This window comes from Triticum aestivum, chromosome 1D, assembly GCF_018294505.1.
Source record: "Triticum aestivum cultivar Chinese Spring chromosome 1D, IWGSC CS RefSeq v2.1, whole genome shotgun sequence".
In the NCBI taxonomy this organism is placed as follows: Eukaryota; Viridiplantae; Streptophyta; class Magnoliopsida; order Poales; family Poaceae; genus Triticum; species Triticum aestivum.
This window is the reverse complement of record NC_057796.1, coordinates 12,943,162-12,958,479: the sequence shown is the minus strand read 5'-3', so window position 1 is coordinate 12,958,479 and position 15,318 is coordinate 12,943,162. Positions and strand designations below refer to the sequence as shown.

Here is a 15,318-nt window from a genome sequence, read left to right as displayed (position 1 = left end):
AGCTAATGAGGGATATATCATGGGATTTTTGTAGGGAGAAAATGTCCTAAAGATCGTTGTCGAATCCAATTAGTCAATTAAGATTGACACCACCAATGGCTCGATTCACCCTTTCTATCGGCCTACTCTAGCATAGATGTGCACTATTTGGCTTCCGACGCGACCAGAATAATCAACGTGACACCAGCCTACCATGAGAAAGCCATCATGCCGAGTTTATTTTCCAGGCATCCCTTGTGGCATATCATGCCATTTCCTTCGCCCATGAGTTGATATCACCCAAATGCATCTTATCCCGGAGCACAAGGAACCACATCAGAAGGCATGGTTCACACGACAAAACATCATTTTGAGCCCGTCACCCATGTTAGGCACATTTGAAGAAGGAAAGGCGTTGAGAACCTCCGCCATCGTTAGTAGTAGACTTCTAACCTTTAGGTTTGCGACAACATGGAAGTGCAAAATTCACTACTTAGATAATCAAAAAACTAAATGCCTAAAAATATCTATTATTTTGTGGGAATACTTAAATATATATATTTTTATGGCTTCCTAGTACATTTCTACGGCTTGCAACTTAATCTTTATTCTTGGTCTAAATAAAGTTATATTCTCACACATTATGCGACATGAATATATCCATATTGAGTTCTGCTTGTATTGCTGGTACATTCTATTATATTCTCACACATTATATTATCACACATTCTTGGTACAACTTGGAAAAGCACTAGCCCCGTCGTCCTGCTCCCAGTTGAGTTCACGACCTACACACCAAGGCCATGCCCCGCTTCTCCTCCACCACGCCAATGTCGCCACCCCGCCTCCTCCTCCGACTCCGCGCCCGCCACTCCTCCTCCATCTCTCATCCCTCACGCATCTGGGATCCCCACGCCGCCTTCGCCGCCGCGACGCAGCGGGCGCGCTCTGGCACGCTCACCACGGAGGACGCACACCACCTGTTCGACGAATTGCTGCGGCAGGGCAATCCTGTCCAGGAGCGTCCCTTGACTAACTTTCTGGCTGCCCTCGCCCGCGCGCCCGCGTCCGCATCCTGCAGCGATGGCCCCGCCCTGGCCGTAGCCCTCTTCGGTCGTTTGTCCCGAGGCGCCGGACGACACGTGGTGCAGCCAAATGTCTTCACCTATGGCGTCCTCATGGACTGCTGCTGCCGCGCACACCGCCTGGATCTGGCGCTCGCCTTCTTCAGCCGTCTCCTCAAGACGGGCCTGGAGGCAGACCAAGTCGTCTTCAGCACCCTCCTGAAGGGCCTTTGCCACACAAAGCGGGCGGATGAGGCTCTGGACGTGCTGCTTCACAGGATGACTGAGCTGGGCTGCACCCCCAACGTGGTGGCGTATAACACCATAATCCATGGCTTCTTCAAGGAAGGTCAAGTAAGCAAGGCATGCAATCTGTTCCATGAAATGGCGCAGCAGGGCGTTAAGCCTAATGTGGTGACATATAACTCGGTTATTGATGCGCTGTGCAAGGCCAAAGCAATGGACAAGGCAGAGTATTTCCTTTGTCAGATGGTTGATAATGGTGCCGTACCTAATAATGTGACATATAATAGCCTCATCCATGGATATTCCTCTTCAGGCCATTCAAAGGAGGCGGTCAGGGTGCTGAAAGAGATGACAAGTAAGGGTATCATACCAGATGTTTTTACTTGCAACTCGCTCATGGCCTCCCTTTGCAAGAATGGAAGAAGCAAAGAAGCTGCAGAAATATTTGATTCAATGTCCATGAAGGGCCTGAAACCTAACACCGTTTCATATGCTATTCGCCTTCATGGGTATGCCACCGAAGGATGCTTAGTTGATATGATTAATCTCTTCAATTCAATGGAAAGAGACTGTATTCTACCTGACTGTCAGATCTTCAATATACTGATTAATGCATATGCTAAATCTGGGAAGCTTGATAAGGCTATGCTTATCTTCAAAAAAATGCAGAAACAAGGAGTGAGTCCAAATGCAGTCACATATTCAACCGTAATAGATGCATTTTGTAAAAAGGGTCGGTTGGACGATGCTGTGATAAAGTTTAATCAGATGATTGATACAGGAGTACGACCGGACATGGCTGTTTATCGTTCTCTAATCCAGGGTTTTTGTACACATGGCGATTTGGTGAAAGCAAAGGAATATGTTACTGAAATGATGAAGAAAGGTATGCTTCCTCCTGATATTATGTTCTTCAGTTCAATAATGCAGAACCTATGCACGGAAGGAAGGGTAATAGAAGCACGGAATATCCTCGACTTGATGGTGCACATAGGTATGAGGCCGGATGTTCCCATCTTTAATTTACTGATAGGTGGATACTGCCTAGTCTGCAAGATGAAGAATGCAACAAAAATGTTTGATGATATGGTGTCGTATGGTTTGGAACCTTCTAATATTACGTATGGTATTCTTATTAATGGCTATTGCAAAAACAGAAGGATTGATGACGGGCTGATTCTGTTTAAAGAAATGTTGCGCAAGGGACTTAAACCTACAACTTTTAATTATAACGTCATCTTGGATGGATTATTTCTGGCTGGACGAACTGTTGCCGCAAAGGAAAAGTTTAATGAGATGGTTGAATCTGGAGTAAGTATGTGCATCAGTACTTACTCTATAGTTCTTTGTGGACTTTGTAGAAATAATTGTAGCGGCGAAGCCATCACGCTATTCCAGAAATTAAGCGCAATGGATGTGAAATTCAATATTAGAATTGTCAATATCATGATTGATGCCTTCTTCAGGGTTCAGCGAAAGCAAGAAGCTAAGGATTTGTTTGCTGCAATAACAGCCAATGGGTTGGTTGCTAATGTTTTTACCTACAGCCTAATGATGACAAATCTTATAAAAGAAGGGTCAGTGGAAGAGGCTGACACACTCTTTTTATCGATGGAGATGAGCGGCTGTACTTCGAACTCGTGGATGTTAAATCTTATTATCAGAAGGTTGCTGGAAAAAGGAGAGATAGTCAAGGCTGGATGTTATATGTCTAAAGTTGATGCGAAGAGCTACTCACTTGAAGCTAAAACTGTTTCGTTCCTGATCTCTCTCTTTTCAGGGAAAGGGAAATACAGAGAACACATAAGATTGCTACCTAAAAAGTATCAGTTTCTCGAAGAAGCAGCCACAGTTGAATGGTTTGCTACATGATATCTGGACGTAACTCCTAGAAGCTAAACTTGAGTTGTTACTTGCCATAGGTTCTCCTGCTTTTGCAACAAATGCCTTTCATATGTGTAAATAGAAAGTCAGCTTATAAGAAGCCGTCAGGATGGCAGAGAGAGAACAAATCAAACGCACTCCAAAACAAAAGAGAAACCTCGCCAAACTGAATCCAAACTCAAACAGATGCATCATCAAAAGTCCGAAGCTGTACTGTTTGCTAGCCAAACTCCTACGGGAGATTGTCAGGCGGCCGGGCATGAAGTGGCAGGCGTCTATGCGCCTTCGCTGCTGCCAGCATCCATGGCTTAGCATCACACGGAATCGAGTCAACCAATTCCCAGCGAGTTTGGGCGCCTCCATTGAAGATGCAACCGTTTCTAGCCGCCAAATACGCCTAAGTGTCAGAGTAATCAGCGAGCATGCCCCTTTTGTCTGGTTCGAGAAGAATTTGAAGAAGCTAACAGCAACAGGAGCTTGACCGGTTTGTTCTCATCAAAGCCAGTTTAAGGTTAGTTAATTATAACATGGTAATAAAGAGGTGTTTTGTTGACTGTTGAGGTGTAATATGTTATATGCCAAGCTCTTGATGATTAGGGTGACCTGTGAAGCATGCAAAAGTCTGAATCATATGTGCTTGTTAGTTATTTTGGCAACTTTTTAGTCTTTTTTCCATGTACAGATTTTATGGATCCATTTTAAGTAGTATGTACATTCTGGCATTAAATATGAGGTGTAGAGGTTTACTTAAGGACCGGTCTGCAATTTATTTTTTTTGATCGAGGCAGCACCACGTTGAGTTTAACCCTGTAACTTGGCTCACCTCGTGCTAGTGTTATCGCCGGAAATTGTATTATCACTGGCCTCAGCGTTTTTTTACATTGAATTAAACATACTCTGTTGTTGCAGAAACTGACTCCAAACAGTGTTCACAGTTAATATGGCTCTGTCGGTAATTTTCATTGACTGTCAACATGTTCCTTTTTTGAAAAGTAGGCTGGCCAATTGTCGTTCAGTACTCTGTATATAATGATGGTAAAACTGACAAGGATATGACGGATGGATTTGAGCTTCTTTGCCATAGTTCAAAGTGTGCACTCTGGGTTATGCTTTATATTATGTTCTTTTTGGCTCTGGTAGTATGAACAGGAAGCAGGCAGGAACGAACTGATATGTGGTACTATATTTTGTTATGGAATCTAGTTGTTGTTGTTATTATCATTATTATTATCGTCATCATAATCATTATCCCTTTTCTCCAAGAAAAAGTGTGCCCTAAATTATAGATCAGTTCATTCATCTCGCCTCTTTTTTTAGGGGCCATAGTCTGATGGATTTTGAAGAGCTTCTCCATGGTTTTCTCTTCTGTTCCTTGGTGCAGGGCCTGGTGGAATTATGCTGAACTGTAACATTTTGGTACTACAGAAAAGTTCTTCTTAAGTTGGTCGCTTTGGGGGCACATTACATGTTTGAGGTACTCTAATTTTTCCTAGGCATGTCTAGACCTTGAATATGGTTTGTATTAATGCACTGTTATTATTCAAATTACAGATATCTAATTTTGTGGAAGTTTATTTTCTGACTCCCTAGATATCCTGTTTTAGTTGTACTATTAAAGGAAAAGGACTACCTTATATTTCACCCATGACTTTCTTTTTGGAATCAGCTGTAGCGTTTTATAATAAATTATGTACGATGAAAAATGTTAATAATAAACCACACCAGCTCAAATTGTTTGCGAAGCTGAATCTTAATTGATGTGAGGTCATATTGTTCTTGATCTTTTAAAACTGTACCTTGTGAATAATTTGGCATGTCTACCACATTACCTGGTTAATGCCATGCTGAGTTTAGTTTCATAATGCATGGACTGTGTTTTATCATGTTAATTAAACCTGTGCATTTCCTCAACTTTTATTTGGTATCTTCAGCTAATGCCATATGACCATACAGATGAAGTTCACTGTGGAGAAAAATTGGGTGGTCTGTCCTTTTGCCCCTATGTCTTCTGATTGTTGAACTGTAGCTTTGCCCGGGCCACTCCTCCAACAATTACGGGCTTGTGAGTTCTAATGAATAGCCCCCCTGCATTTATTTTCAGTCAAATTCTTGTAGAGTTGACCCAGAAAATAAAGATGGAAAAGAAACAAGTGTACAGTTGAATGTATGACGATTGTTTGGTCTTCCTTGCAGAAACCACTCATCCAGTGAACTGGCTGTTAAAATCGATGCTTCTTTTGGTGAGCTGATATTGCACGTGTCTGAGTAGTTGATCACTGGATTAGTAGTCAGTCATTGAATTAGTTTTGCTCGCATATTTGAACATGTATGGTCATCGACCACTCAATGCTCAGTCCGTCCCGTTAAACTTCAGTAACAAATTACCCCAGAAAGATCATAATACTGGCCTGACTAATTCAAGTAAACATGGTAAGTATTCTGATATCTCTGTTTTTGAGTTTCAGCTCACACCTTTGGACAATCTTATTCTGGAGCCGTTGGCACCGATGCAGTCAGAAAGATGGTGGACCTTGACATAGGGGTTCTGAAGTGCAATAAGACAAGGTCTCCAGAAGATATAGTACTCCCTCTGTAAACTAATATAAGAGCGTTTAGATCACTACTTTAGTATTCTAAACACTCTTATATTAGTTTACGGAGGGAGTAATTAATATGACTGATGGATATTCAGGAGCTTTCTTTTATGTAAAGGGCAGGTGTACTACAAATTCATTCTAGTGGAGAAAGACTTGGTACTAGCATTATTTGCACGCTCAAAGGTCGACAGACGAAACCAGTTAAAATAATACTCCTACCTCCATTCCAAAATATAAGTAGCCTACCAAAACGTCTTGAATTTTGGAATGGAGGTAATATATCAAAGGATCATCACTCCTAATGGTTGGCAGCTGATCACTGATTAGGGTGGAGTCGTCCATAATTGATAAACTGGCACATGCTTTACTGTATTGCAGTGATGTCAAATACCACAATTCTATGTAATACAACTTAAACTGAACACTCACCTGTTCCTTCTTAACTCTGTCATGTACTCCCTCCGTTCCAAAATAGATGACTCAACTTTGTACTAACTATAGAGTTAGTACAAAGTTCCAAAATAGATGACTCAACTTTGTACTAACTATAGAGTTAGTACAAAGTTGAGTCATTTATTTTAGAACGGAGGGAGTAGAAGAGTAGCTGTGTGATATCATGGCCCTTGATTTTATTTTGGATGGCTAGATGATGACTGCTTAAGTTGCAGTAGCAGTCCTAACTGCACGAGATATGTGTCCTATTTTTATAGAAGTGATGTGGGTCAATCGACTTGTGAGTGCAAACTTACTCTTGTGTGACCTGTTGGATCTTTACCGCACAGCTATGAACATATACTTCCTCTGTTCCAAAATATAAGGTGTATTTGTTTTTTTCAAAAAAAAGTGCAAATTTGACCAAGTTTTTAGAAAGAAAAATAATAATATCTACAGTAGCGAATTTGTATCATTAGATCCATCATGAAAAGTATTTTCATATTTTATATTTGCACTAGCCCAAATACCCGTGTGTTGCAACGGGACAGAATTTTAAGGTGTATGTTATGACCGGGCAGACTTATGCCTGTAGGAGGCCCACTGGGCAGGTTTAGTTAGGGGCTTAGCCCGCAAGTTATCTATTTTATTTTCGATCGTGGTTATATATACTAGTTGTAAGACTCTATGACAATTAAGCAATAAGAATAAATCTATTGCCCGGCTCCCAGAGGAGTCGGACCCTAACCCTAGCCGCCTCCAGCTCCTTGCGCCGCCGCCTCCTCCCTCGCGCACGACGGCGCCCTGCCGCCGGCGACCGCGAACAACACCACGCCCCTCCCCCTCCTTCCCCTACAACCTACGCCCTAGACCCGGTACGGTCCTAGCTCCTACCAATTTGATATCAGATAGCTTGGGTCCGATCATGTCTGCTCCACCACCCACCCCGCTGCTGCCCACCTCGCCGTTGTCCACCGCCGCCGCCCTCTCCACCGCGCCGCTGGCGCTTCCCGCCGCCGAGGTCGACAACTCTACCGGCGCCGCCCGGCTCCTCCGCGGGGGCCTCCACCAGCCAGTCGCTGCCCGTCACCACGCCACCTGCCGCCATCTACTCCCCGGCGGAGATCACCGGGGTCCTTAATGACCTCGTCACCGCCGTCCAGGGCATCCGCCTCTACCTGGCTGAGCCTTACGGGAAGCCGCCGGCCGCCGCGACCAGGCCAGCCGCCCTGCCCTAGTACGCGGCCACCACGGCGCCGATCGGGCCTCTACACCACCACTGGCCCGGTCAGCCGCCCCCTACTGGCCGCAGTGGCCGGCCCCAGCGATCACCGCGCCTCCGACGCCTCCCGGGTCCGGGCAGCCGCCGCCCCAGCTGTCGGCCCCACCGCCGCCCGCTGCCATGCCTCAATGGCCACAGTGGCCGGCCCCGGCCCTCGCTGCGCCCCCCACGCCACCCGGGTCTGTGCCGCCGCAGCCGCAGTTGCCGGCCCCGCCACCGCCCTGCACGGGGCCCGGGTCACCCACGCAGGGAGGCGTACCGATCCAGCAAGTGCGCTTCCCGCCGTCGCCGTCCCCAATACCGGCCTGGCTGATCGGATCATCGTTGCCACCCGTCTACACGTCGGCGAGAGACCCGCCGGCGCCCACTCTGCTGTTCGGCGATCCCTCCGGCTCGGCGGGGCACTCCACGGGCCGCGGCCACGCTGACCGGGCGCCCCAATCCTCGCTGCTTCGCACCTCCGAGCCAGCCGGCCATGGCGCTCCGACTCAGACACCGCCGCGGTTTGCCAAGCTGGACTTCGCCACCTATGATGGCACGGAGGACCCCCTCAACTGGCTCAACCAGTGCGAGCAATTCTTTCGCGGGCAGCGCACCCTCGCCTCGGAGCGTACCTGGCTCGCCTCCTACCACCTTCGTGGCGCGACACAGACCTAGTACTACGCCCTCGAGTAGGACGAGGGCAGCATGGCCCCTTGGGAGTGCTTCCACGAGCTCTGCCTCCTTCATTTTGGGCCACCGATCCGTGGGAGCCGCCTGGCAGAGCTCGGTCGCCTTCCCTTCACCTCCACGGTTCAGGACTTCGCCGACCGTTTCCAAGCCCTGGCTTGCCACGCGTCGGGCGTGACGGCGCAGTAACGGGCCGACCTCTTCGTCGGTGGGCTTCCGAATCACATCCGCGTGGACGTGGAGCTTCGAGGACCCCAGGATCTCTAGACGGCCATGTATTACGCCCGCGCCTTCGAGTGTCGCGCCTAGGCCATGCAGCTGGCGGGCCCAGCTCGAGGAGGCCACCAGGCAGTCCCCCGCGACAGGCCGGCCACCCCCAGCCGCTCCGGTGACCACCACCCTGGCCGTGACGTGGCCCTTCCGTCGTCTCTCTCAGGCGGAGCAGCTGGAGCGTCGACGCCTGGGGCTTTGCTTTAACTGCGATGAGCCCTACGCGTCGGGCCATGTCTGGCCGCCCCTCTTCTACCTGGAGACGGTCGACTACACCGAGGAGGACGCCCCGGCCGACGGGTTCGACGCGCTGCTGCCCCAGCGGCTGCCGATGCCGCATCCGCGGCCGCCCCGACGACGGCCCTTGTGCTCTCGCTCCATGCGCTTGCCGGCATCCACGATGAGCGGACCATGATCTTGCCCGTAATGATACACGGTGAGCGCCTGGTGGCCCTTTTGGATACGGGCTCCACACATAACTTCCGGCCCGAGGCTGCCATGCGCCGCTTAGCGCTGCAGCCAACGGGCGGGGAGCAACTTCGGGTCACGGTGGCCAATGGCGATCGTCTTCGGTGTCATGGGCTCGCGCGGAACGTGCCCATCTCCATCGGCGACGAGCACTTCACCATCACATGTGCGGGGATCGACTTGGGCTGCTTCGACTTCATCCTTGGGGTCAACTTCCTGCGGACCCTCGGTCCCATCCTCTGGGACTTCGACGCCCTGACGATGGCTTTCTGGCGTCTCGGCCGCCGCGTCCAGTGGAAGGGCGTTGGGGACGCCTCACCGTCAACGCCCCGCCTCCAGCTGGCGAGGGCCACGACCGAGGCCGAGCACCCTCTATTGGAGCACTTCCTGCAGTAGCACAACAACCTCTTCGACGAGCCGCGGGGTCTTCCGCCAGCCTGGGTGTACGATCACTGTATTCATCTCCTGCCAGGCTCGGCACCGGTGGCGGTCCGGCCATACCGCTATCCGCAGCTGCAGAAGGACGAGCTGGAGCGCCAGTGTGCACTCATGCTCGCCGCGGGCATCATCCGGATCTCCACATCGCCGTTCTCCGCGCCGGTCCTCCTCGTCCGCAAGTCGGATGGCACGTGGCGCTTCTGCATCGACTACCGCGCCCTTAATGCCCTCACACTTAAGGACAAGTTTCCTATCCCGGTGGTTGATGAGCTCCTGGATGAGCTACATGGGGCACGCTTCTTCACCAAACTCGATCTCCGGTCGGGTTACCACCAGGTGCGCATGCACCCGGATGATATCGCCAAGACGGCGTTTCGGACTCATCATGGCCACTTCGAGTTCTTGGTCATGCCGTTTGGTCTCTCCAATGCAACAGCGACTTTTTAGGGTCTGATGGACGACGTCCTCCGCCCCTACTTGCGCCGGTTTGTGCTCGTTTTCTTTGATGATATTCTTATCTACATCGCCTCGTGGGCGGAGCATCTTCGGCACGTCGCCATCGTCTTCAACGAGCTTCGAGTGCATCATCTTCATCTTATTAAGCGCTCGAAGTGCTCGTTCGGGACGCCTTCCATCGCCTACCTCGGCCACATCATCTCGGCCGAGGGGGTGGCCATGGACGCGACAAGGTGGCGGCCGTCGCCGCCTGGCCGACCCCGCATTCACCGCGGGCTCTTCGCAGATTTCTTGGCCTCGCGGGGTACAACCGGAAATTTATCCGGGAGTTCGGCCTCATCGCGTCTCCACTCACGCGCCTGCTCCGGCGCGACGCCTTTGCCTGGGATGACGAGGCAACCGAGGCATTCGAGGCCCTCAAGGGGGCCCTCACGACAGGCCCTGTCCTTCAGATGCCGGACTTCGACCGGCCGTTCATCATGGACTGCGATGCTTCCGGTGCAGGGTTCGGCGTCGTCCTTCATCAGGGCGATGGACCCCTTGCCTTCTTCAGCAGGCCCTTCTCCGCGCGCCATCTTAAGCTCGCGGCCTATGAGTGAGAGCTCATTGGATTGGTGCAGGCGGTGCGCCATTGGCGGCCCTATATGTGGGGCGGTCTTTCCGGATTCGCACGGACCACTACAGCCTCAAGTTCTTGCTGGACCAGAGGCTCTCGATCGTGCCGTAGCACCAGTGGATCAGCAAGCTCTTCGGCTTCGATTTCACCGTCGAGTATCGACCGGGCCGCCTTAACACCGTGGCCGACGCCCTGTCTCGCCGTGACGCCGACCACGACGCCACCGTCGGCGACCCCGAGGGGGTGGCACTCTGCATCCGCTCGGGGCCTACCTTCGCCCTCTTCGACGACATCCGCGGGGTGATGGTGGCCGCGCCAGACGCACTCCTCCTTCAGCAGCAGCTGGCTGCGGGTGAGCTGGAGGAGCGATGGCGCCTTGCCGACGGGTTGCTCCTTCATGGGCGACGGGTCTTCGTGCCGGCGCACGACGATCTCCGTCACCAGGTGCTGCTGCTGGCCCACTCGGCGGACCATGAGGGTGTGCAGAAAACCCTCCATCATCTCCGCGCCGACTTCTACATCCTAGGTGATCGGGCCCTGGTCCGCGACTAGGTCCGGTCTTGTGTGACGTGCCAGCGCAATAAGACGGAGACGCTCCGGCCGGCTGGTCTGCTCCAGCCCTTGGAGGTGCCGTCTCAGGTCTGGGCGGATATCTCCATGGACTTCATTGAGGGCCTCCCCAAGGTGGGCGGCAAATCGGTCATTCTCACGGTGGTCGACCGCTTCTCCAAGTATGCTCACTTCATCGCGCTCGGTCATCCTTACACTGCTGCATCTATGTCCCGTGCCTTCTTCGACGGTATCGTCCGCCTCCATGGGTTTCCCTCTTCGATCGTCAGCGATCGGGACCCAGTGTTCACCGGCCATGTCTGGCGATCTCTTCCGGTTGGCGGGCGTGAAGCTCCGCCTGAGCACAACCTTCCATCCTCAGACGGACGGCCAATCCGAGGTTGTCAACAAGGTGATTGCCATGTATTTGCGTTGTGTCACAGGTGATCGTCCTCGCCCTTGGGTGGATTGGCTCTCGTGGGCGGAGTACTGCTACAACACCTCCTATCACTCCGCCCTGCGCGCCACTCCATTTGAGGTGGTCCATGGCCGGCCGCCCCCGCCCATACTGCCGGTTGATCCGGTGACGGCTCGGACGGAGGTGGCCGGTGATCTTATGCGGTGCCGTGACGAGATGCTGGCCGAGGTCCGGCAACGTCTCCTTCAGTCCCAGCAGCTGGCCAAGCACTACTACGACGACCACCATCGCGAGGCGGAGTTCGCGGTGGGTGACTGGGTTTGGCTGCGTCTCCTTCATCGCTCTACGCAGGTAATGGACCCACGCGCGAAGCGCAAGCTGGGTCCTCGCTACGCCGGGCCCTTTGCTGTCTTGGAGCGCATCGGGAAGGTGGCATACCGTCTTCAGCTTCCGGCCGGTGCCCGCATCCACGACGTCTTCCATGTGGGGCTGCTGAAGCCCTTCCGTGGAGGCGCCACCTGCGGCTCCTCCAACGCTTCCCCCGACCTTCGACGGGCGTCTCCTCCCGGCACCGGAGAAGGTCCTGAAGGCCCAGCTACGTCGCGGGGTGTGGTATGTGTTGATTCAGTGGGCTGGACTTCCAGAGGAGGACACTACTTGGGAGCAACGCGACAAGTTCCGCCAGCACTACCCAGACTTCCAGCTCGAGGACGAGCTGTTTATGCAGGCGGTGAGAGATGTTATGACTGGGCAGACTTATGCCCGTAGGAGGCCCACTGGGCAGGTTTAGTTAGGGGGCTTAGCCCGCAAGTTATCTATTTTATTTTCCATCGTGGTTATATATACTAGTTGTAAGACTCTATGACAATTAAGCAATAAGAATAAATCTATTGCCCGGCTCCCAGAGGAGCCGGACCCTAACCCTAGCCGCCTCCAGCTCCTTGTGCCGCCGCCTCCTCTCTCGCGCACGACGGCGCCCTGCCGCCGGCGGCCGCGAGCAACACCAGGCCCAGCCCCCTCCTTCCCCTACAACCTACGCCCTAGACCCGGTAGGGTCCTAGCTCCTACCAGTGTAATTCAACTTTAAGCAAACACGCATTCCAAAATCCAGTCTAGAATCTACGACGATTTGCCTCGTTCAACTATGATCAATGGAAAGCTTGGAGACCTTAGTAACTGTTCTGGTAATTACAAGTATCATTATAATTTTAACGATAGTTATTAGCAAACATATGCGTGTATTCTATGTTTGAGCTCTAGGTGGTATGGTTTGGATTGTGCCATCTTTGCTGATATAAGGGTCGTGGTGTCGTCTGGGTTGTCCATATTTGGCGTTGTAAGGATGTCTTCATAATCAGCTGCATGGTTCGAAAACATTCACATAAATCTGTAATAGAGTTGCAATTTGATATTATGAAGAATATTTGTATGCAAATTTAATGACACTAACACAACGTTTCCAGTCTAAATTTGCCAGAAACATCTTTAGTGAAAGTTCTACTCCCTCTATTCCACAATGTAGTGCGTTTAGATTTTTTAAAAAGTTATAACCTTTATAAACTTTAATCAAGTTTGTATAGAAAAACATATACATCTAGAATACACATACCATTAGATATATCACAAGACATACTTTCATATTGAGTATATTTGGTCTTGTAGATATAACTAATCTTCTCCATAAAATTGGCCAAAGCTTGTAAAGTTTGACTTTCTACAAAATCTATATGAACTACATTATGCAACATAGGGAGTATATTTTTGAAAGTAGCCTTTCTACGATGCCATGTATTAATGAACAAATGTAGTAAAAAGCAGTGATTTCTCAGTACTATAAAAAAGTAGCACCCACATTTTAGTCTAGGATAACATTTCTGTAAGTAGAATATCGTGAAGACTTTATTATTGTTAAATTTTGATTTCGTGTGCATGCAGGGTTCATTGAAGACAACTATGTTCTTAATGTTGAGCATGGAAAGACATATCTCTTACGCATAGTAAATGCGGCACTCCATGAACAATACAACTTCAAGATCGCTGGGCATGAGTTCACGGTGGTCGCAATTGATGCCAACTATGTGAAGCCATACATGACTGATACAATTGTGATCGTGTCAGGCGAGACGGTCGACTCTTTGCTCGTTGCCAACGCACCTCCTGGTCGGTACTACATGGTCACCCAAGCTATGCAATCACCAAAGCCTTTCATCCAGATCCCGGTGTTAATGTCAAGAGGGATTGTATCCTACTATCAAAGCAACAGATCCACTGATGATACTCCGATAATGGCTCCTGAAATGCCCGATCAACACAATGCAACCACATCTTTCTACTTCCGTGGCAACTTGACCAGTCTACTACCTCAGGAAGTGCCAGCCAACGTCGATGAGCAACTGTTCATCGCCGTTGACGTGGGTAATATCTGCTCACATGATGGATCACATGACAACTACATGGTGACCAGGTTGAACATCTCATTCCAGCTCCCCATGACGACGTCGTTGCTCCAAGCACACTACTACAACAACATGAGCACAACCGTAATCAGCATGCTAAAAGAGTTCCCAAGATGGCCACCGAGCTTAGAGTTTGGTTACAGCCTGACGTCGGTGGGGACGGCGGTGAGGACAGTGCGGTACAACACCGCGGTGGAAATCGTGTTCCAGAACCCGTACTCGTCGGGTCGCTTCAGTATCAGCAACCCAATGCACCTTCACGGCCACGACTTCTTCATTCTCGGGCAGGGGCTAGGGAGGTACGACACAGTGAAGGATGTGCAGGCATACGACTTGGTGGATCCACCCATGAAGAACACCGCCCTTGCCCCGATTTATTGCAACCGGGTATTCATATGTATTCATTTTGTAAAATCATTGCTGTTTTTCAAAAATTGTCACAAAAATCATGGGTATTCACATGAAGAACCAAGAATACCCCTAGCGCCGCCCCTGGGGTGGACTGCCATCCGATTCATCGCAAGTAATCCTGGTACGTATGCATGTACCCATACACATATGTATATATTTATGCATTGCTTAGTATTTATCTAGCTTTCAACACATTAAAAGCTGTGAGTTTTAACAGGGGTGTGGTTCGTGCACTGCCATATGGAAAAGCACATATCGTCGAGAATGACTTTAGCACACGTGGTGGAGAATGGACCGACATCCGAGACGACTCTTCCCCCGCCTCCGGCAGATTATCCAAGCTGTGATGGCCAAAACAATATAGTACTGGCAGATGAATAATGAGAGACCGTAGGCTAGAAACATGTTTGAGTTCTGTCAAACACTTTTGCTTATTGCACTTGCAATTTGGACCCTCCGTTTATTGGTGGTTGTGTGCATTTATTGTGTCGTTGGTATTTTTCGAAATTAGCGCCCTGACATAAAAGGAGAGAGAACATTTGTTAAGACCAAGCATCTGGGTTAGAACATTTGTCAAGACCAACTCTCACACTAAAGGGTGCCTTTTTTATTTTACCTTTTGTAAAGCTTGGGATGTACTCCCTTCAATCCATTTTACTTGTTGTTCAAACGGATTTCTCTAGGACTGAAATATGTCTAGATACATCCGTTTGAGCGACAAGTAATAGGAGTAATCTTTATGGAACCTTTTCAGCCCACCTGTTGCTAATGGAAGCAGGACTTTAGTTCGTAAAAATAAAATGTTTACCCGCCCAAACCGGACATCACTGACAGCCATGGCTGCCACGAGGAGCTCAGCAGCTGAGAGTGACAAGTGGGTCCAACAAGAGCTACTTGTAGCAGAGTCGGTTGGCACCACACATTTTTGTTGCCTGCTGTCGGTGGAGTAATAAATAAAGGGATAAAAAGAACGTAGTACATGTTGGACAATGCATGTTTGGATCTGTTGCAGCTACAGAACAAGCAATCAACTACTGACAGAGAGTCCATCTGTGTGAGCAACCGCATCAGTTCAGTGTTCTT

The 15,318-nt window shown here is 50.0% G+C and overlaps 1 protein-coding gene and 1 pseudogene across 3 annotated transcripts; both read left to right on the top strand.

Annotated features, from left to right (window-relative positions):
- Positions 1-730: 730 nt before the first annotated feature.
- Positions 731-6,220, top strand: LOC123179966 (protein Rf1, mitochondrial). Of its 3 annotated transcripts, none has more exons than XM_044591899.1 (5): positions 731-3,684; positions 4,555-4,647; positions 5,127-5,235; positions 5,367-5,413; positions 5,639-6,220. In XM_044591899.1, the coding sequence occupies exon 1, from the start codon at positions 783-785 to the stop codon at positions 3,159-3,161; it is 2,379 nt and encodes a 792-aa protein (XP_044447834.1). In that variant the 5' UTR covers positions 731-782; the 3' UTR covers positions 3,162-3,684; positions 4,555-4,647; positions 5,127-5,235; positions 5,367-5,413; positions 5,639-6,220. The 3 variants fall into 3 exon arrangements, with proteins under 3 accessions (XP_044447834.1, XP_044447835.1, XP_044447836.1); XM_044591900.1 differs by having other exon boundaries at positions 4,491-4,647; XM_044591901.1 differs by lacking the exon at positions 5,367-5,413.
- A 6,292-nt stretch (positions 6,221-12,512) lies between these two features.
- LOC123162937 (laccase-15-like) lies at positions 12,513-14,582 on the top strand (annotated as a pseudogene).
- The last annotated feature ends 736 nt before the right edge of the window (positions 14,583-15,318 follow it).